Source organism: Melanerpes formicivorus, unplaced genomic scaffold (genome assembly GCF_026170545.1).
Source record: "Melanerpes formicivorus ecotype bairdi unplaced genomic scaffold, bMelFor1.0.p_v2 SCAF_14, whole genome shotgun sequence".
Lineage (NCBI taxonomy): Eukaryota > Metazoa > Chordata > Aves > Piciformes > Picidae > Melanerpes > Melanerpes formicivorus.
This window is the reverse complement of record NW_027142366.1, coordinates 12,326,336-12,348,203: the sequence shown is the minus strand read 5'-3', so window position 1 is coordinate 12,348,203 and position 21,868 is coordinate 12,326,336. Positions and strand designations below refer to the sequence as shown.

Below are 21,868 nucleotides of genomic sequence, written 5' to 3'. Positions count from 1 at the left end.
GATTTTATGACTCTATGATTCCTGTATCCTTCTCTGAAGAAGTATTTCTTAGCCAATCATTCCTCGTCCTCTATATAAACAAGTAACAGCTTCTATTCAACTGTATCCAGTACTGTACACTTTCTCTAATCTTTTGGAGACTCACTTGAATTCAAATTCTCACACACACTTCCCGCTTACTCATATCCAGAAAAAGGATACCTCTTATTTAACCACTAATAAAATACCTTACAAGACCATAGCTTCATCACAACAAATTCTGGGCTTATTCTGACATGAATAAATCTTCTTAAACTGAGGATCTACTCATGTGGAGACCTGACTCAGATCTAGAATAAATTTTAATTGAACTTCTCATCTCGGTTGCTCACTATCTCCTATATCCTTGCAATCTCATTATTTCCTAGAATCGCCCCATGTTACAAATTCTGTTCTAAAGTTTGCTGTGATTCAGTAAATTAAAATACCTACCTGTTTGGGAGTAAGAGCCAATGGCACTGACAGGAAATAGCACATCCGAGTCATCATTCAGGACTTGCAGAGGAGACCAACTGCATATCTGAGAATTGCATGTGCCTATTGCATGAGGCCTAGGTTTAAACCAAACAAACAACAAAGCCTATTTATACAGTTAAGAGTCATGTTCACAATGCTTGTGTTTCTTCCAGAGATATAACTGGGGAAAAAAAATAAATCTTCATTTTAATCTGCCTGACAATTTTTTTGTTCAGAGATATGTAAATACATTAAAGGTTAGAGCATTCCAAAGCAGATGAGGGCATATTGGTATTTAAGATGATTATTATTCCCTCAGTTTTGTCTTGTTTAGCTAGCTACTTTGATGATAACAGGCTTACATTCTGCTTAAAAATGTGAGCTTACCATTAAGTCAAAATAGAGTTCAGATCATACAAAGAATAAGGGAACCAAATATACCAGAACTACAGTCTGGCAATACCACACAAGAATTCCAACTGAGAACTTCAAGGATAGTAAGTACTGAAACACTGGCTTTCAATGGAACTTATAAACCAAATATCATCACTACAGTGACCCAAATGGTTTAAACAAATTTTAAAGAGGGGAAAAAAATGAGAAAAAAATTTATACTTCAGTTAGTTACATAAATTTGCCAGTACCCATGAAGGAACAGGGGTGGAAGCATGGAACATTTACAGCTGGCTTCTGCAACATTACTTACTTTTCAGAAGCTTCACTTTCACCTTCTGTGCCTTTATTTCCTAATGATTTCCCATACAGCTCATCCTCATCTGCATCTTCATCATCAATGCTTTTCACATCCAGTTTCTGGTACTCATATTCACCATTCATGAACACTGAATTGCTCTTCCACGAATGGTTACTCTCACTCCCATTCAAATTTTTTCCAAGAGTGCTTTCAGATGAAGGTAACACAAAAACTGAAGATCTGTCTACACTCTCCTCTGAACTTTCTCCTGTAATCAGGGCCTTTGTGGCATCCCCCAAATTTTGCTCATCATCATCTTCATCAAATGAGATAATATTTGTCACTCTCTTCTTCTTTTTTCGATCTTTTTTGTATTTCAAATCTAGTAGAAACATAGAAATTTACACAGTTTAGAGAAGAAAAACAATATAATAAACTTAGGGTTTTTTCTTAAAAGAAATGTACTAAACAAAAGACACTTAGATCTACAAAGCATTTCATTATCTTTTCACACAAATGAACTTTTAAATCTGTATCTACCATCTTTATTTTATATGTCATTCATAATTCAGATTTTGAAAGATATTTTGAAGGTGCATTCATAAGAGTTTTCTACTGGGCCTGGAAAAAAAAAAGAAGTTCAACAAACTTATAAAATACAATTTAAAATATGTCAGCCTTCCCATCACTTACTCCCACGGAATATGGCTAGTGTATACTGAAGAGGACATTTACAAAACATGTAACATTTCTGGGGATTCAAAATTAAAAAGAAAAAACTCAGAACACATGCAAAATCCACAACTTGCAATCAAATAGAATTTGTTTTGTCCATATTCCAGAAACTGAGCAGTCCGTTTACAGATGGAGAAGATAAAACTTGCTCCCTCCCTCAGCTAATTAGCTCTTGGTCTGGAACTACACTGAAATTGCCTCTGACCACATCGCATCTATGAGCACTTTTAAATTATTATCTGTTCTCATTGACTCTGATGTGCACATGAAGCTAAATATCTTGCAAAGTTGAAGCACTCTAAGAAGTAACAAAAATTTACTCCACAACAACTTACATTTGGACTAAATTACTCTGTCTTAATTCAAATCCAGCTGTAAGACATCCATCCAAAACATTAACATATTTTAAGAGAAAGAGGATGTTAAAACCCATTCTGTACGCAAACAGAATTTCAGCAAAGAACATAGACTTTAATGACAGCATCTGACATGCCCTAACATTCAATTTATAATGGCATTTGAGCAAACTCATTTTTTTAAAGTGGCATTTTTTTGTAAGTTGTTCATTACATGTACTGTATGCACATGTACTGAACACATAATGTAAATTATGTTGTACTCATATACAGCATATGGTCAACTATCCTGTTATTTCATCTTACAAGTCTATTCCACATTAACAAAATTATCCTAAGTTTAGTATGACATACTATTTTAATTTCACTTAAAGTGCTAGACAACACAAGTTTTACCACAAGTTTATTTTGCAAACCATATTTTGAGACAAAGTCTATTTTAAATGCCAATAAAAAATGGACTTTATCTCAGCTTCTACTCCTACTTGCATTCACATGTGGGATTTTTTTTTCCCTTTTTCTTGTGATCAAAACAATATAAAACCTAAACTGAAAGCTTGCTTCTTAATTGAAAAATACATAAATCCCAGAATCTTCCTCCAGTTTTGTACCTTTACAAAGCAAAACTCTCAGCTCAGCTTCTGGAATTGAAGACGATAACACACACCTTTGCTATTTTTGGAAATGAAAATGTATAATGAACATCACACTTTGCTCAATTAGTTCCAAATTATAAGAGATTTAAGACTTTTGGTCTTTGTTAATAACTAACATCCTACAGACTGGTTTTAACGCTAACACATGGAAAAGTAAAATGAACATATGAGTTGATTTTCATTTGTACCTATTACCTACTTCATGTAAGAATTCAGACTGTAAACATGAGTACTACTTGAAGAAGACGACCAGCTTTTTATCTTACTATAATAACAGATGTATGGCAGTGTATTTCTGATAAAGTGCCAAAACACATTAAAAATGAAAAATTATGACAAGGCATAATCATGTGAGACACTGAAGTTCAGGTTGCAAGCAAATCACTTTCCCAGTAAGACACTTCAGCGCCCCTCCCACGGTGATGCAAGAAAAAAAACCACAATTGTCAGTCAGTATTCATAACAGTATTTCTAAAAAATTTCAGACTCAAGGTTTTTTGTTCCACAGTAGTGCATTAAATTTAATTGGAAAAGTTATTTAAATACACTTGAATATTTTGTAAGTTTCTGAATGACACTAACAGCACAAGACTGCTTACCAGCATTTACATTCCTTGAAAGAACAGGAAGTGGGTCAGTGTCTTGATCAGGTTTTATCAGAATCGAGACAGGAGATGACGCAGTTATCTCTCTAAGAAGGCTGCTAACACCCTGAGTGGATTCTTTCAACAAGGAAGTTACATTTTGCGTTGATTCCTTTAACAAATCAGACACGGTGGGTGTGCATTTGCTCTGCCCATTTAAATCTTTATTATCAATGTTGATGGCAAAAAGAATGGAGTTCAGACCTTCAGATAAAAGAAAGGAGGGAAAAAGACCAAGTATCCACTATATACCTCGTACAAATATTACAGAGACAGAAGGATTAACAAAGCTATGACGTGTAAGACTTTCCCCAAAAGACTTCCCACAGTTCTTTCTGCAGAAATTCTTATTCTTTTATGTACCATTTATTCTTTTTCAGATGTTGTTCAAGCTGATGCAAACAGTTTTGAATTTATCTTGGTGGCTGTTGCACTCTAAGTGCTGTGAACTAGTCTATTCATTGCCTTTTATTTAAAACCATTTCACTGCAACTTAAATATTTGTTGGTTCCTGTAGTCTCTATAAAAAGCCTCCCATAACCCTAACTCGTAAAAGGAGGCATTTAACTATGTAGCTGAGAAAAGGTAAAGGGAGTAACACAGAACTTTTGTGTTTAAACTCTAGAAAAGTAAATTAGCTGTTATCATTTCTTGTTCTTACTCTCCTCACATGTATTTACTTATAATTTGGGTCTTACGATAAACATCTATCATTGCTGTTTTCTAGTCAGGAATATCTTACTTTGTTTCCTCTGGATTATGCTACTTTTTAGGAAAAAAGTTAGCCTTGACTAATAAAGACTTAGAAAAATTATGTGAAAGATTTCTGATCTGGAGGAAGGCCAGATCTAATGTTTTAACAGTTCATCAATTTATAGCATAAATTGGCATAACACCCTCAACGTGCATCTGACACATTCTCCACATAAGCAAAGAGAGTGTTCAAGAAGCTTTCCACAAACAGAAACAACTTTCCAAAATGAATTAGTTTGCCAAGAACAGCATTTAAGAGAAAAGTCTTACCAGCTGCCATTGTAGGGATCATACTAGAGCGTTCTTCATCCATCATAAAAGACCAGTCTTCATAGAAGACACTATAATTAGAAAGGGGGGAAAAATGAGGAATACTGATAATCCTGATACCGTGCAAGTATTGCAACAAATATGATCATAATTACTGACACACGAATCCAATGATTTTTCAGATTATGTTTTTCCTTTGTTGTTTCATTCATCTTTATTTGACAAAAGCTCCTTTCTGAGGTAGAACTCAGTTAAGCAGGAACTGAAGTGCATTTTGCACATCCAAACTACCTTAGGATTTCACAAGACATAGTCATTTATTCTCAGTAACTCTGTAACAAGAAGGTTGACAAAGTGTAACAAAATCATTTTCAAGTGAGTTTCAGTAGTACCTACCTACTGGTTGACGGATGGGAAGCTTTTCAAATACAATATGGGCACCTCCTAAAGGTAACAGGCAATTACCAGGGATGAACTGATAAGATCAAGACTGCAATTCTGTATTATTTTAATGGAATAAGAGAGGCACCTCAAAATATGGTGTCAGAGACTCAGTGTGGAAAACTTGAAAGAATAAGGGACCGAGTTAGGAAGGAGGATGGAAATGAAATGAGGATAGAAGCATATTTTGTTGTGTGCTACAATTAAACCAGTTTCAAGGTCACATGTTGATACAGGCACAAGCCACTATCATAACAGCTGCCAAATTTCCAAAGGGAACCAAACCAAAGTAGGAGGTTAAGTGGTTTCACTAGCATAGCAGCTCATATGGTTTATTACTAGAGCACAAGTTCTTGATAATTTTTTCTTTATGCCAGCATTTTGTTTGTCAATGGATTACAAAGATATCTGATACAGTACCTGAGTCGAGTCTTATCTGCAAGCAGCATATGAACATATCTTTCCAGGGAATGCTCATTTAATGCACAGCGCAACCAAGCCCGGCCTCTACCAATATCTGTAGTAATTGTCTTCAGAGAGTAAAAGCGCTGCAGTTCATGTTTATTCAGGACTTCTTTCACATAATACCAAAATACAGGCTCTGGAATAATAATAATCATCATCACCATCCCACTAAAAAGGCTAGACTCATATCTGAATGCATTTTTATGTCACTCCATAAAAGAAGCAGGTAATTATACATAAGGGTGAACAAAGGTGAATCATTTACCATCTTTGTATAATTCCCCAGTTAAATGAGTTATTTATTTCCACAGGACTTTGGCTGTTTAATCACTGAGAATGTCTCACTTCATTGAAATAGCAAAACACACACTTTAAAGGATTCTATCTTTTTAATGGAATTCACATTTGTAAGCACATTTAAGATAGCATTTCATGGAATAGGTTCATATGTTCAGCTGGGAAAATATTATGCAAAGAAAAAAAATTCTTTGGGACTCTATCTTACTGCTCATTCTGAAATTTTAGAAGCTAGGTCCAAAGGAATGAGTAGCACCAGAACTTTCAGACATGCAAATGACAAATTTATCTTACTTTAAAAAAACAAAAGTGTCACATTTAAAAGTCAACAAGATCCCATGCCACTAAAATACTTTCCTTGCCCTGTCCCCAAATATCCTTAAAGGTTTTTTAGTAGTTCCCTCAAATTTCTCATTTGGGAGAAACAAAGGGACAATAAAACACCTAGTATTTCACATATTCCTGTTTCTTAGCTGAATAAAGACGTATTTATTACAATTAACCTCTTAGCATTTGCTTAGGGTGAAAAAAAACAAATACCACATAATTCAATGGTATGACTTGAATCAGTACTCTATGGCAAACTTTGGCAATCATTAGTCATTAATGTTGCAGCAAATACATATTGCTTGGAATATGCATAAAACAGATGTTAAAAGATGGCTAAAAGGTTTTCTCAAACACACAGAAAAAAAATGCATGCGAGAGAAAACAAATTGATCCTGCCCCTCCTTGCTTACACTTTTCTAAATCCTTTTTAATGGAGTTAGAATTTTTCAGTTGTGAAAGTTTGAGTGTATAGTCTAAACAGCAGTATTCCAGTGTGGTAAAGAAAAAGATGACACCTGTGATTACATGAGAGAAAAGAGTATCACTCATACCAGACTCATTTGTCTGAATGTGATAAAAACATAAAGGTATTCTGCAACTGCTTTCAGGAAAAAACAACAACAGAATTCAGAAGACATTTACCAGTGATACTACTCATGATGGAACTGTAGGAAGTGCAGATTTCCAAACACCAACATTTCTAGAGAAATTTCATATGGAAGTTAAACTATATTAAGAAAGCAATAACCATTTTCCAAGTATTAAGTATTCTACCAACAGTCTGCAGCTCAGTGCACTGCTTAACATTTCCATTAGAAACTCTCTCGCTTGCATTGATCAACTGTTCAAGCATAGTTACAAATAATGAATTACCAGTCTCAGTTTTACTGGAGAAACCTGCTGCCTGTTTGATCGCTGCTGCTGTTAATGCCAACCCCCGACTCCTCCTCAGACCGTGCTGTAACACAGCTTCAAATTGAGCACACAAACAAGTGACTCTGCAACAGAATTTGAAAATAAATCACTTGAAAAAAAAAACAATTAACTACATTTCCATAGAGCAGGTCTATACCAAATCTCTGAATAGAGAATGTAAAGGTGTTTGGAAAACTTTACTAATAAAGCAGAATATAATTCAAACAACACTCAAGATGATCGTGGAGCATTTGTAGTTTTTGCCAAAAAGGATGCTGCTGTTAAAAACAGAAATTATAGCAAATACATGACCTCCCAGACAAAAAATCTACTAGACTTTTCCACTTCATAAAAGGCAAAACAGATGCACAAGAGCAGCATTACAAGCTGCCCCTTAAAGGACATGGGCTTCCCCTCTCTTTCCTTATTGCTGCTTCTTCCTCTTCTGCACTTCCTGTTGCTTATAGCTGCATGATCTTCCCCTACTCTCATCAACTCTAGCACTCATCAGATAATCTAAGCTTGTTGGAAGTTTCTCAGACTCTCTTACCTGCTATCAGAGTCTGAAGCAATTTCTTTTCTTCCTCCAAATCGTATCTGACACTGCAATAAGCACATTTTAGTATCAATATTCTGAAACATTTAAGTCAGAAGAAAAAGTAGAAGCAGCACAAAACAAAGCACTGGCAAATACAGCCTGCAATCGGAAAGTGCTTTACAGCATCATGTTCCACTAAAGGACTACTCCTGCAGTTCAAATATATTCTTGATAGCCAGAACACCACACCCCCAGGTCCTTCAATTAATTCAAAATTGAGTCAAAATTACTGCTTTTGACTTTTAAATGTATATGCACAAGAACAAACATTGCTGCTATTCAACTTAGTGCTACAATTACAAAAGAATCATTCTTTATAAAACATACTTTTGAGACATTCTTTTGCTCCCCAAGCTCTCCTAAACTGAATCCAGTCTATGAAATTCTACTCACTGAACCTCATGGTGAAATACATACATAAATAAATCCTAATAGTTGTTTCCTAGCAGACACAAATTCAGGTGATACTGTGTCAAAGACAAAATTTCTTCTTCAGCTGGTAGAGGAGAAAAATAGGCAAAGACTGTACCTGCAATTACTGACAACTCAGAGTAAATATACTATAGAAATATGTACTGGATTTCTCACCTGTTTAACTGCATCCAGTAGCCGTTCTAGAAGAAACTGCCTTTTAGTGTCATTGCTCTGTGAACCTGAAATTCAACAAAGTAGTACAGTTTTAAATTTATTTATTTTTTTAAGAAAAATACATTCAGGCCAACATCAGAGCCCTGAAAACTTTCTCCCCCTGTCAAATAGTCCAATAAAATCTATTAATGTCTCTTCTCTAAGTAAAATAATGCAGTTTGTGTTCTGAGGTTTTAAGTAGCCTTTCTCTAATATGCAGGAATACCTTTTGAAATATCATCTAGAATCTGCTTTTAGTGAGGCTTTACGTTCATGATATAAAGCATATTGCAGTGATATGAAACATAATATAATCACAGAATGGGAGGGATTGGAAGGGACCTCTGAAGATCATTAAGTCCAAACACTCTTCCAAATTGTGCAGTCAGCACAGTTTGCCCCTAGCTTCTTAGCACAACCACCTGTGAGGCCAACTATTATTTCAATACTTGCTACTTTTACAGTCCTAAGCTATCCATATACTTGTGAGAATAGGAATAATGCAACATTTCTCTTTGTATTAACAGTTTGAGGCTACTTCAGAACAAATGTCTGTAATTAAACATTTTGCAACCTGAGAAAGACCTGTCAAATGAAAATACTAAGTACATGGGTAACATCTTGCCTTTCAAACATGTCAGTTTTTAAATTCACATCTCTTCGGCATCTTTGGTTCTATTTGGTAACATAGACGTGGTTTGCAACCAGGTACAATATAAAATTTGCACAACATAGAGAAACCTACACATGATCATTATGTTGATGTTCTAGCAAACTAAAGCATATGATACCAAACAGCCTTATATTTACACTGACTGAGTGCAGTGTCATGTGTATGTTGCCTTTATTTACCTGTAAATTTGTGCTAATGGCAATTATGACTACAGGTGATTACAACCAATAATTTCCATATGTAGTTCAGATCATCTTCTTCACTATCAACAGGGCTATGAGACCACACAATGTCTACACGGATGGCTGGCCAAGGTTTCTACTCAATGCATGCTGTCAGAACTCTTCTATTGCTGTTTAACACAGAAATTTTGCAGGTAGAAGAAAAAGAATACTCTCAAGTCTAACATTCTTTAAAAAATAAAATATTAAGTTGTGTAGTTTTCTCAAGCAGAGATTACATTTTCCTCTCAAATACGCCTAGAAAATATAGTACATAGCCATGTTGTTTCAGGTAGATGTGAAGTAAAAATTAATCTCTACCAATTCTGTTTAAGATTTTGCTTTTATAGGCTTCATTTTTCAAACTAAGCATTTACAACAATAACAACAACCACCAGCATATTTTTCAGACTAGGGCATCAATCAAGTGTGATCAGCTCTAGCTGACTTAAGGACTAACAGTGTATTACAAAATGACCAAAATACTCCTCTACTGATTCACAATAGTGGTTAAAACTGCAGTTACACATACACAAATACAAAACTTAGAATGCATAAAACCAACATTACTCAGAAAAAAAAAAAAAGGCTATATTTAGATTATTGTCATAAAAAAGGAAGTTCATACATGAGTCTAAAAATAATTGTGAAAACATAAGTATAAAGTTGCAAAACCTAAGAAACTTAAGAGACTTCTCCCATCAACATCTACTCAGTTAAAAATTTAAAATAAGCTTACATACTGCACCTGTCTCTGTGACCCCTGTCATTTTTTGTTGTTCACAGTCACACTTTCCTATTTTTAAAACAAACTTTTCTCCACACCCTGCCAGAAATATCTGCACCTACAGCAGAAGAAAACTGACTGTGTAAGTAAAGGAAAACAGGATTGCCATCCAATTCTTTAGAGGTACAGCTCTCCTCAGGACCACATGTAGAATGCAGGGTAAAAATAAAGAATAGAATAGAATAGAATAGAATAGAATAGAATAGAATAGAATAGAATAGAATAGAATAGAATAGAATAGAATAGAATAGAATAGAATAGAATAGAATAGAATAGAATAGAATAGAATAGAATAGAATAGAATAGAATAGAATAGACCAAAAGAGACCCTCAAGATCATCGTGTCCAACCCATCAACCAATCCAACCCCCCTAAATAATTAAACCATGGCACCAAGCACCCCATCAAGTCTCCTCCTGAACACCTCCAATGACAGTGACTCCACCACCTCCAGAGGCAGCCCATTCCAATGGGCAATCACTCTCTCTGTATAGAACATCTTCCTAACATCCAACTTAAACCTCCCCTGGCACAGCCTGAGACTGTGTCCTCTTGTTCTGCTACTGGCTGCCTGGGAGAAGAGACCATCATCCACCTGCTACAACCTCCCTTCAGGTAGTTGTAGAGAGCAAGAAGGTCACCCGAGTCTCCTCCTCTCCAGGCTAAGCAACCCCAGCTCCCTCAAAATCTCAGATTGCTCCTACACACTTTTTGCAATCTTGTATGCAAAATTTCAGACTGCAGTTCCTTGAGCTTGCTCTAGCATAGGTGTACAAGTTCAAGATAAACCATAGGCCTAATTTAAATATTACTTTGAACTACACTATTATGATTCTGCTGCCTCATCCTCAACTAGCTCCAATTTTATATGCTTTTTGAAACCGCTATTAAACAAGTGACAGCACTCCTAATTCTTGGCAAGCACATAATTCTAGTATTCTTGTAAACTTTAAAGTTTAGCCTATTCAACACTGTCCAACAAAATATGAGTATGTAATCAGTAAACAGCATTATTAATATTAAAGTAATGCTCAAATCAACAGGATGGTACCTTCACATCCACTAGAACACAGTGTAGCTGCAAAAATATACATTATAATTATGTAATTATAGCTGTTAGGGAAAGAGGCCCTTCTATCAATGTTTTAGGTAAAACCCTTTTACTTTTAAGTTCTAAAATTGGGCAGTGAAACAAATGTAGACAGTGCTGTTCCAGCTGCTAAAAAAGTACATGGTTGTATTTCATGATATTAATGTTACCTATCGCCTTGATCTGAAACAAGCGTGATAATGATACACATTCCTCTGTCCTATTCTGTTCCACTTACATTATTGTGGAAAAATACTATCCAGTATTGTATTGCAGTAAGGGCTGGCAAGGTGCAAAACCAGTGTGATACTGCTGTCTAATTGAAATGTTCGGAAAAGTCATACAGGTCTTGGCAAGAGCTACACATGGGTAGGTTAGGAAGTTTGGCTGTGCAAGTGACTACTAGCCTTAAAGCCACCTTAGGCATTATTACCTTCTAAGTAGCTACATGTTTATGAGGAGACACAACATTTATCTCTTGGTTTGAAAAAAAAAAATAAAGGTATTAAAAATAAATATATGATGAGGCTTTATGCCACCAGAGGTGCCACCTTGCCTTTTGAGTTACAGAATAAAAGGAGCTTGTAAAGATGAGTCTCCCAGTACATATCTGCAGAAGGCTGGTCCCAGCCTGAATTCATCACTGAAAGGCTGATGTTTTCTATATGAAAATGCTGACACTTACAAACTTCAGAATTAAGATTTGAGTCTATCTCGTGTCAAGATCTGAAACATTTGAGAAACTTCCTTTTTCCATGGTCTAAAATATTTGACTGTTACTTGCATTTTTCACAATGCTAACTAGTGAGGTCCCCCACAACGGTTTTTTTGCCTCTTCTCTTCATCCATAAAAATGTTTTGTTTTCCTCTTACCACAAAGGCAAGAACAAAACAGAAAAATACAACTGAAATGCTTTCATTTTTGGTTTCATTCTCAGAAGTGACTGCTATCCATAAAGCATGCAGCATTTAGTTACTCCTGTTAACTCTTCCTTTTTTTTGTTTCTTACTATCTCTGGCAACAGATCTCACCTTGTATTAAATCAGAGTGGGAGAAAAACATACTATCTAATTTTCAGGTGCAGAGCGCTGTCTACAGCTTCCATTACTAAAGTTATAAAAGTAGGCCCATAAAAGCATTCACTAAAGCACCTCTTTTAAAAAGAACCCAAATTCATCACTTTCCAATGTGTTTTAAGACATAATACATACACTTACACAAGGCACAATCTATAAAATTTCTCCTTCCATCCTACCCAGTAAATCTCCATGCTGGCCCATTCAAGAGGCTAAGCTTCCTCCAGCTCCAAGGTTTATGGGTCCCAATTCTCATGCAAAGCTTTTCAGTATTTCCCCTCATAAACACCTCAAAACATTCAGTACTGTGCATACTCACAGACGTGAAGGCCAGAAATGTAATCATCCACAACTGACACATCCTGGTCAAGCCTGAATTAGAGAAACACCCTAGATACTAGAACTAACCACTCTGTCCATTTGACATGCTTCTTTTCTCTCTCGCCAACTACATATTAGAATCATAGAATTGATAGGGTTGGAAGGGACCTCAAGGATCATCCAGTTCCAACTCCCCTGCCATGGGCAGGGACACCTCACACTAGAGCAGGTTGCCCAGAGCCACATCCAGCCTGGCTTTAAAGACATCCAGGGATGGGGCTTATACCACCACCCTGGGCAACCTATTCCAGTGTCTTATCACCGCCACGGTGAAAAACTTCTTCCTAACATCCAATCTGAATCTACCCATTTCTATACTTTTTTTCCATTCCCTCTAATCCTATCATTTCCTGACACCCTAAAAAGCCCCTCTCCAGCTTTCTTGTAGGCCCCCTTGAGACACTGGAAGGCCACAACAAGATCTCCCCTGAGCCTTCTCTTCTCCCGACTGAATAGCCCCAACTCTTGTATTATATTTTTTTAATTATTTTATCTTGGTAATTTATTTTCTCGGGAATATTTCCTGTGATTTTGCACAGCTGAGGCAAGGGCGATCCCCTAGACCAGCATGGCTTGTGCTTTGAGCCACTGTCACGCTCAAGAGAAGTCTGCAGGATTGTAAATAAGGGGGGAAAAACCACTTATGGGGGCCTTCAGGAACCAAAATGAGGAGCGGGATGTGGTGATACAGGCAAGGGCTGAGCTTCACCACACACCGCGGGACAAGAGAGGCCAAAGTCTCCTCTGCCACGCCACGACCCCAGCCCAGCCGGGGAGAAAGGCGCCTCGGCCCTCGGGGGACGGAGCCACGGCTGACTGAGCAGGCAGCGGAGCGGCAGGGTCCCCTCAGGCAAGCTTTGCCCATGCCAGCCCCGACAGTGCCCCAGAGACCCGGCGGCCCCACCGAGCGCGCCCTGGGAGCGGAGAAGGCCCCGCTCGAGCCCTCCACTCACCACTCATGGTGGCCTCGGGGCTCACACCCTTCGTCCGCCGGACCCGATCCCTCCTCCCGCACAGCCCAAAGCCGAGCCGGCCAGCGAGCACTCTCCGCCCCGGAACTCCGCCCCGCCGCCCCGGAAGGTAAACACCGATCCGTGCCGGGATGCCGGCAGAGCCCGGTTTTGGTCTGCAGTTGTATCCCGAAGAGTCTACAGGGTGCTGGTGCTGCTGCCGCCGCCGCCGCCCGCGTCTCCGTCTCCTTCTCCTCTCACAGGCACCTGAGGAAAAGGCGCGAGACCAACTGTTGCCTCAGGCAGCGGAGCTTCCCGCGCAGGGCGCCCAGCCCCGGCCCGAGCTCCTGTGGCGATCCCTGCAATTCACAGGAAGCCCAACAGTCCGACCGGTGCGGTGATAACTGGGCAAATAGCGCGAAAAATACAGAAGAAATGGTCTGTACTGTTACTTGCCAAAACTCCTGAAAGGTTCATGCTTCAAGAAAAGGCAGAAAAGTTTTGAAACCTCAAATACATATTTTTAAAAATTTTTAAAAGTGAAAATCATGAAGTAATTTTCTTACATTTTGTAGATATTTTTTTGAGGCATCATCTTGCTGGTTATATTTGCAAACTATCACTACAGTCCGGTGTAATTGTCACACGGCTGTGCGTTGTGTGGAGCAGCAGAACATTGTTTTAAGCATTTTTAACATTTAACGTGGTTATAAAATACTGTTTTAAGCAGTTCCCAGATAATAAAATTCAACAGCTCTGCAGGCCTCTTTCAGATGTTTTGGCTATGTTGTGGCCAGACCTACACAACTCATTCCTAACTGGCCCAAACTCTGTGCTCAGCCTCCTAAAGCTGCTGTAATAATGATTGTTCATAGATTTTTGTGCAGTATTTTACTACTCTCAAAACATTTTCATTCATCAGTAATGCAGGAACCTGAAATAGATAGTTATCTCAAAAAAAAAGAAAAAAGAAAAAAAAAAGGAAAAAAAAAAGGAAAAAAAAAGGAAAAAATAAAAAAAAAGGGGGGGAAAGGAAAAAATAAAAAAAGAAAATAAGAAGGAAAAAAAAAACAAAAAAATAAAAGAAAAAATAAAAAGAAAAAAGGGAAAAGAAAATAAAAAAAGAAAATAAAAAATAAAAAAGGGGAAAAAAGAAAAATAAAAGAAAAAATAAAATAAAAAAAAAAGAAGAAGAAAAAAGGGGAAAAAAGAAAAAATAAATGAAAAAAAAAATTAAAAAGGAAAAAAAGGAAATAAAAAAGAAAAAAGTTGTCACTTGTGTTGCAGTTTTCCAGGAAAGAATAAATTGACCTCTTATTAGGGAAAACACCATTAATGCTTAGGAAAGGTGACAAAAGTATATTCCTAATTTTAGGCCATGCAATAGCCTAGCATGACTATATCTTATCAGTAGTCCTTGTATGTATAACAAGGGTAAGTAAAAAAAAAAACACCGTAAAATAGAAATCAATTTTTATAGAATACAGTCCTGAAAACCACTTGGCACTTAAATGATGGGATTAAAAGTAACTAGTGTCTTTACAAAGGAAGAATTGTCTGAAGGGGGCTAGAAGAAGAAGAAGGGAGGGGAAACAGACAGTTTCCCTTATCTATGTGTATAAACAACAAAGCAGCAGCTGCAAATGAACTTTATCTTAAATTCAAGGTAAATCAGTGGGAATCTATCAGAGGATGACAAGACACTGAACATAGCCTAAACTTGGGAACTTTCTGATCAGAGCACAGGCTTAATAGACTTCTAAATATTAACTTCTCCGCCCAAAGTCATGAAGAACCTAATTTAAATGAACATACGATGTATGCAGTAAGGGGGGTTGCATGTGAAGGGGGACATGTAGTAGGCATTTTGGGAAAGACTGTAAATTCTGAATACCTAGCCAATGGGGAAAAGGAGAGGGAAATTTGCAGCTGGGAAATTAGGATAAAAGGGAGCTGCATCTCCCAGCAGTTTGAGAGATACCACCAGGAATTGTCCTGTGGACTTTCCCTTTATTCGAATAAAGCCTTACTAAATTTCTCTGTCTCCACTGTGAACAGGAACTTCTAAGTACAGAGAATTTTTCTTTACATAAAGGAAAGTCTGCACCATCAGGAATACATTGGAATTGCAGATATGGTGCTCCACCGAATCACAACCTCCCCAAGATACTACCTGAACTGGAGGAACTCCACATTCTACAAAGGTATTCTTTATTAAAACATTCCTATTCCAGGCATCACAGGGGCTATTTGAAATGATTTTTACAAGACTGGAGATACAATATGGGTCTTTATTTCTGCTTCTTGGAACATTTTATCTGTGCCATCAAGCATTTTTTTTTTAGCACAAGTTTAACATGAAATATTTATTTGCAAATTTTCATATGTATCTGGCATAAGTAAATACAGTCTCCAAAGGCAGAAAAAGTAGAGACTTTCAGTAATTAAAAATTCCAAACACTAGCTTAGTACACAGAATAATGTATAAATACTTGAACAAAGACATGTTAGATATAAGAAGACAACATTAATGAAAGTTCAATGGAAGACCTGTAAGGATTATGTACTAGCCTTCTCCACTGACTGCAGTATTAACATTAATAGCTATACTGCAATAACTACTTTATTATTATTCAGTAAAAATATACCTCTCTTGCAGTCACATGACACCCAGAATATAGTTGAAACTGTCAAAAGATTTTGTGGTAACTAGGACAGTAGCTCCTTCTTCTGTGGCTGGTAATGGAAACGAAGTTTCACAGCCAGTTTGAGGTTTTACCAAGCCACAGTCACTGCAAGTGCATTCTTCCACTGAATACATTAATGTTTCACTTTGAAGTGAGTGTCTAATTCCTTCTATAGTCACACTGCTTTCAGTATTAACCTTGAGAATATTATTCAGCTCCACAGAAGAGTCTGTAAATAGACAGAAATTAATTTAGTACATGCATCATACTGTACCAGACATAGAGTTATTGAAGATCCAAATTTCTTGATGTTCTAACTATGTTTCTACCTTTAGTGAAAAATCTTAATATATTGTGAAAGTTTTAAGATGTAGCTACATATGAGAACCTTTTGCCTATGATAATATATCCCTTATTCTTCAGGATAAGTATTTAAGTTATCTAGGATATATTTTCTAATCATTTATTGGCTGAACATTCCACACATACAAGTATTTGCAAAATGTAAAAATAACCTCTTTCTTTTCACGTTCCCAAAATATATCACATACACTCCTTGCAGGGTGAAATATTAAGTAACTTTATTTAATATTTTATAAGATGGAAAGCTAAAGTTGAATGTGTATTTTCTACCTGGCTAGAATCCCTTTTGTGTTCAGTGAGAAGAGGGTGAAACTTTGATAAAGATCCTTTGCTGTTGAGGGTTCATAAATGACTTCTCAAGCACTAGCAAGTAGGCCAGGAATGAATATGCAACAGAACAATCCTGACATGTTCCGGTACCAACAAAAAGAGATTGCTGCTTCTACAAGTTATCATCTGGATATTTTATTCCCTACTAACTTCAGTAACTTCACTGAGACTGTTTGAGGAATGCAAAACAATCCCATAAATCCAATTCAATCTATATTTAGAATAGAATTTACATGCAAAATATACACATTCTAAGACTAGCTAAAATATACAGTGATCTACAATTATTTGATAAAGAATATTACTCATTTACCTGTGTTTTTCAGTTTTTCTTTTAAGTGTTTTAGGTGCTTCCACTTAAACAAGACCATTAAGGTGCACAGAGTGAGCATTAAAATTCCTCCTGAGCCCAAGCAAATCCAAAGAACTCCGCTTGAATCAGTACCTTAGGAAATAAAAGAGATGCATTGAATTAATTGTAAATCATAGCCAATGAAACAGTAAAGATATCCAACACATAAAACTTCTATATCAAAGAGATAATTCTGTTTCTGTTGAGTGAGAGCTCAAGTAAAGCTTGAGAGCTTTAAAAATGTACTCTTCTTAACGATCCTGCAAGACACACTGCATAGGTCATTAGTATTTTAGAGCCCATATATTATTCTGGTAAACTCTTAACAAGTTTTAGATTTCTTTAAGTTTCTACGTTTACAGTCCCATGTTAAATACAACATGAAAATGCCCTGCCTAGCCACAAAGTATTGCAGAAATATTACTTACTCTTACCACAGTAGTTTTCACATGAAGGCGGTGGTGTACTAGAACATCGAAGATGACAAGGCTTACAAGAGATCAGCAAATTATCAAAGTATTCATTTTTGGGGCAGTGTGCCATCAGGGTCAGTAATTACGGAACTGGAAAGCCACAGAAGTTGTTAAAGAGTGAAGATCATCTACAAAGGGCTTTTCAGCTCTCGGTTTTAGCAACTCTTAAGAACAGCAACCAATAATGGCTAGACTTCAGTCACAGCTCCACTACATAGTACTATGGTAAGTAAAAAGAATTTAACTCTGTCCCTCCCAAGGAATTACTGTTCCTTTTTTAGCAATTCACAATGGTAGAAAAACTGAGCAGCTGCACAAAGATAGTTTTCAATGTAAATTTTGCCTGAAACAGAAAAGAGATATTTATAGAAGACATCTCTTGAACAGGTGCTGAACATTACAAACTGTAAAAAAGCAAGAATACCTCCAAACAGCAGTTCATCATAATTATTCCTGTCCTTAGAATGTTTTTTTCATGGTGATGGGCTGCAGTAATTATGTTTTCCTGTAATAAGCAAACTATGCAATGCTTACCTTTTGCTTTTCTTGCCCAGTCCATGGAGCATAAGATGAAGAAAAAGAGGCAGGAGGCACAGTAATAAGAAGATACAACCAGTTTAGTTTTTAGGCTTGCCACTTAATCATTCCTCAACTTCAGACAATTTCCTTCATGCTCATTTCCCAGAATGGACAAAAAATACTTACAACACACAGATGATGAAAGGATTACCTGTTTTAATGAATGGGTTTCTGGTTTTAAATGTGATTAGTCTAAAGTACACAGTCAACAATTACTTCATAATTATGTTTTACAAAATACATTCAAGACCTTAATTTATAATGGAAAGATGAAATCTAGAGACTTAGTCACTGGGATATTACTCCTCACTTCCAAGTTAGCCTTATCTAATCTGATAGTTTTTGACTGGCTTTTTCGCTTAGTCCATTTTTTAGCTGTTGTGTTGGGGGTTTTGTTGTTGTTGGGGGTTTTTTTAAATCATAAACATAGTTGTAAAATAAATTAGGAAGGTTACATTCCTGTGGTGAAAGAAGAGCAATATGAATATTTTACAATTTTAATTCAAAACATTATGTGCATTTTTCCCCTTTTTTTTTTTGAACTATCACTGTACTAAAACGCCAGTACCCAAAATGGATGAACAGGTGGGCCACAGATTTCATGCTTGTGGTAGAATGCAAATGACACCTCAAACAGGTGATAGGGCACACTGAACAGACATAGATTTGTGTGTGTATACAATGCAGACCAAATGCCAGGGAAAAAAGCTCCAAGAACAGAGTGGCACAATGAAAATAACTTACACATCTTAGTTTTATCTTGCCTTTTTCATCTGATAGAATTTAAGTACAAAATTAACCAGTAATATCTAGCAAGCTGCAATAACTGCCTCTCCCCAGTATCACTGCCACAGATAGATTAGAACTACAGGCTTATTGTCAGGTAAATTTCCCTTTGACATAATTAAGTTAATTATGCCTTTTTGCCCACAGAAAGAGAACAGAAAAATATTGTATAAGGGATTGTAATTTCCTACCACATTACTATGTATGAGACTTATTTTCCCATGAAATGCACCATGTGGTAATGCACAAACTGTTTTTAGTGGATCAATCTGTGTTCTAGCCTCTAGCAGATGGAACCGCTTATCGTGGCTTCTGCTCTTGTTTCTGTAGGCCAGGTGCACAGCTGTCAGCTTCCTGTTCCCCTTATTCAAGACTAGTGGATAAACAAGAATTGACGAACTCTGATTTAAATGTGACAAAAGGAAATGCGAATACAGACCGGGGGTGATGCCAGAAATGTCACTGAGAAGTCAGTGCTGGTGCTCAAGTCATAAAACTGGTTCTGACTTGTTTCATACATTCACTCACTAGAGGAAGAAACCTGTTTCTGATGAAGCACCATGTGGTGGCTTATGTATAGAGTGATTTGAGGTTTTGCTTTTAAGATTCTGTTCAACCTTTACAATCATGTGATCTGGACAAGGCAGATACTGGTGCAAGTACCTTCATGGTATCCACGAGTAAGATAAGTGAATTTCAGGACCAACAAGTTCAGTCCAATGCTTTAATCTTTTATTAGTATAGTTTCATTGACTTCAGAGAAATGCTGTCTAATTTTACTCAAACAGAATGTTTTCCTGTGCCACAACTTCGCAGGGACAACAAAGAACAGGATGAAATATACTTCTTTGCTCTCCTAATGTGATTATTAACGACTGACAATTCCTCTCTGAACTTTATCTATATCTGGAAGCAATAGTACATCTACTTGTTATTTAGAAGAATGATGTTAACATATTGTCAATTCCTCTAGGATACTGAACTGCTGACTAGGACTTCCAGAAATCAAATAATTTTCACTGATGAAGGCAGTACAGGTAGGTAACCACACAGTGCAGACCAGGAGGTAGTACTTTGAAGCTGTACACACACACTCCAAATTTACAAGCTTCTATCATGAGCAGAAGACCTACAGTTACCTACCATTTTAGCAGAGCACAGGCACTAAGCATCCTGCCAGAGCACTTCCTGCCCTGAACCCAAATTTTGACTATTGGTTTTCTTAAACATATAGAAAAGACTAAGACTTCCAGAAATCCTTTCTAGTGCCAATTTTAAACATATGTTAAATTGGTATTACCTATGTGACAGAAATTAGTCACCTGAAAAAGATAAGGATCATTTCTCTTTCACTATTTGACTCTCTAAAAGCTATTGTGAGTTTCAACACTGAAACAATAAAATGAAAACTCTGAACTGAAGAAAGTAATGCTGTTATGTCAATTATTAAATATAAAGAGTGAAAATCACCTCTCACAGAACAGTAGGTCAAGTTCTATTTACCACACATAACTTCAACAGAGCAGCTTTGTTCTGATGCTGCTTTGGGGTTTCTCTGTTCATGCCTGTGCCAGCTTTTTTGCCTGACTGTACTTCAGAAATTCTGCTGGCATAATTTCATAGCACTTATCAAAAGAAAGAGAGTTTTCTGCTAGGATTATTACATCCCTTCACAAACAATGTTAGCTAGGCAGACAAAAGAATTCTTCTGACTGTGCAGTGGCTTCTACTTTGGTCGTTCTGTGCTGGCACAGCTCTTTTGGATACCATGTATATTTTTTTCCACCTACTAAGGTAACTGACCTACACTGTCAGATCTAACAGTACAGGCTTGGTCTGAGTCCTCTCCAATTCTCTACAGCTATTTATAGAAAAAATCCAAATGTAAAAGTCCTTTATAAGTCACATCACAAAAATACTAAAAAAAAGAGAGATCAATGTATATACAAAAAATCCACCATTTTTTTCTTCCCAACAGTTACTACGCTTTGAGGAACAGCAGCTGCCCAGGCAGTTATCTCCAAAAAAAAGTATTTCAACCTTCTGAAATGGTTACTTTCAGAAATCTATATTTTGTTAGGTGTATGGTTGGGAGGAGATAAGCTGTTCTAGTAATGGGGTGCACACTGCTAATAAACAGGAAGAGGTTATTAAAGGATTTGTCACCTTCACTAACTTTCACAAGCTGCACAGAACAATGCCCTTTTACATGCAGTATCATTTAATGTCATTTGGGCACAGTGCAAACTTGAGAACAAAGTGGATTTTGCCTGTTTGGTTCAGCACATTTTAATTAGACCACTGCTTTGAAAAGAGTGATGCTGCTCTTGCTACATCTGGTGTTTCCAGAAAAGATTAAAGAGCAAAACAACCAAAGAGAAAAATGTTCCTTAAAAACAGTAATTAAAATGACAACAGTAGAAATATTGTCAGCTAAATCTCAGACATCATCTGTATCCCATACTGAGTTCACTACTTCATTCTCACCATTTTATAACGAAGTAAGTATTTTCTGCAACTTCAACTAGCTCTAGAAGAGCAGCTTTAGGAATCCCATGACACTGTTATTCTTCCTTCATAACAATAAAGCCATTTTGCTTTAGTCATTACTGAAACCAAAATCTTAAGGGATCTCTAACACAAAACACTCCCTTAACTGGAATTCTGGAGAATTAAGGGGAAAAGAAAGCACATGAAAATCCCACATGAAACTAGTTTTCTATTTCCACCTCCCTGGAGACACCCAGCCAGTATGTCAAACTTTCCATAAGAAATGTAAGTGTTCTGAAACTCCTCCCACACGTACAAGGCAGGAGATCTGGCCTAGAGATGTTAGGGAACCC

At 36.8% G+C, this 21,868-nt stretch overlaps 2 protein-coding genes and 1 long non-coding RNA gene across 6 annotated transcripts in view; 1 reads left to right on the top strand and 2 right to left on the bottom strand.

Moving 5' to 3' along the window:
• SNX29 (sorting nexin 29) overlaps window positions 1-13,529 on the bottom strand; it is a 99,001-nt gene extending 85,472 nt beyond the window's left edge. For all 4 annotated transcript variants that reach the window (XM_068147081.1, XM_068147082.1, XM_068147083.1 and 1 more), the window contains exons 1-9: window positions 13,459-13,529; window positions 8,238-8,302; window positions 7,602-7,654; window positions 7,010-7,134; window positions 5,465-5,645; window positions 4,604-4,674; window positions 3,536-3,784; window positions 1,202-1,571; window positions 472-590 (exon numbers count right to left, since the gene is read on the bottom strand). In XM_068147081.1, coding sequence (XP_068003182.1) covers window positions 472-590; window positions 1,202-1,571; window positions 3,536-3,784; window positions 4,604-4,674; window positions 5,465-5,645; window positions 7,010-7,134; window positions 7,602-7,654; window positions 8,238-8,302; window positions 13,459-13,465 — 1,240 coding nt within the window. In that variant the 5' untranslated portion in view covers window positions 13,466-13,529. The remainder of the gene's footprint in view (window positions 1-471; window positions 591-1,201; window positions 1,572-3,535; window positions 3,785-4,603; window positions 4,675-5,464; window positions 5,646-7,009; window positions 7,135-7,601; window positions 7,655-8,237; window positions 8,303-13,458) is intronic.
• Window positions 13,530-14,734: 1,205 nt separating this feature from the next.
• LOC137445400 (uncharacterized) lies at window positions 14,735-21,052 on the top strand. Its single transcript, XR_010988394.1, has 3 exons — window positions 14,735-15,659; window positions 19,999-20,062; window positions 21,004-21,052. It is a non-coding gene; the product is annotated as an uncharacterized lncRNA (long non-coding RNA).
• On the bottom strand, window positions 15,693-18,096 carry TNFRSF17 (TNF receptor superfamily member 17). The gene is made up of 3 exons (XM_068147080.1): window positions 17,616-18,096; window positions 17,149-17,280; window positions 15,693-16,371 (listed from the first exon to the last, which is right to left on the bottom strand). Exons 1-3 carry the CDS (start codon window positions 17,728-17,730, stop codon window positions 16,115-16,117), a joined length of 504 nt encoding a protein of 167 aa, XP_068003181.1. The 5' UTR covers window positions 17,731-18,096; the 3' UTR covers window positions 15,693-16,114.
• Window positions 21,053-21,868: the final 816 nt, after the last annotated feature.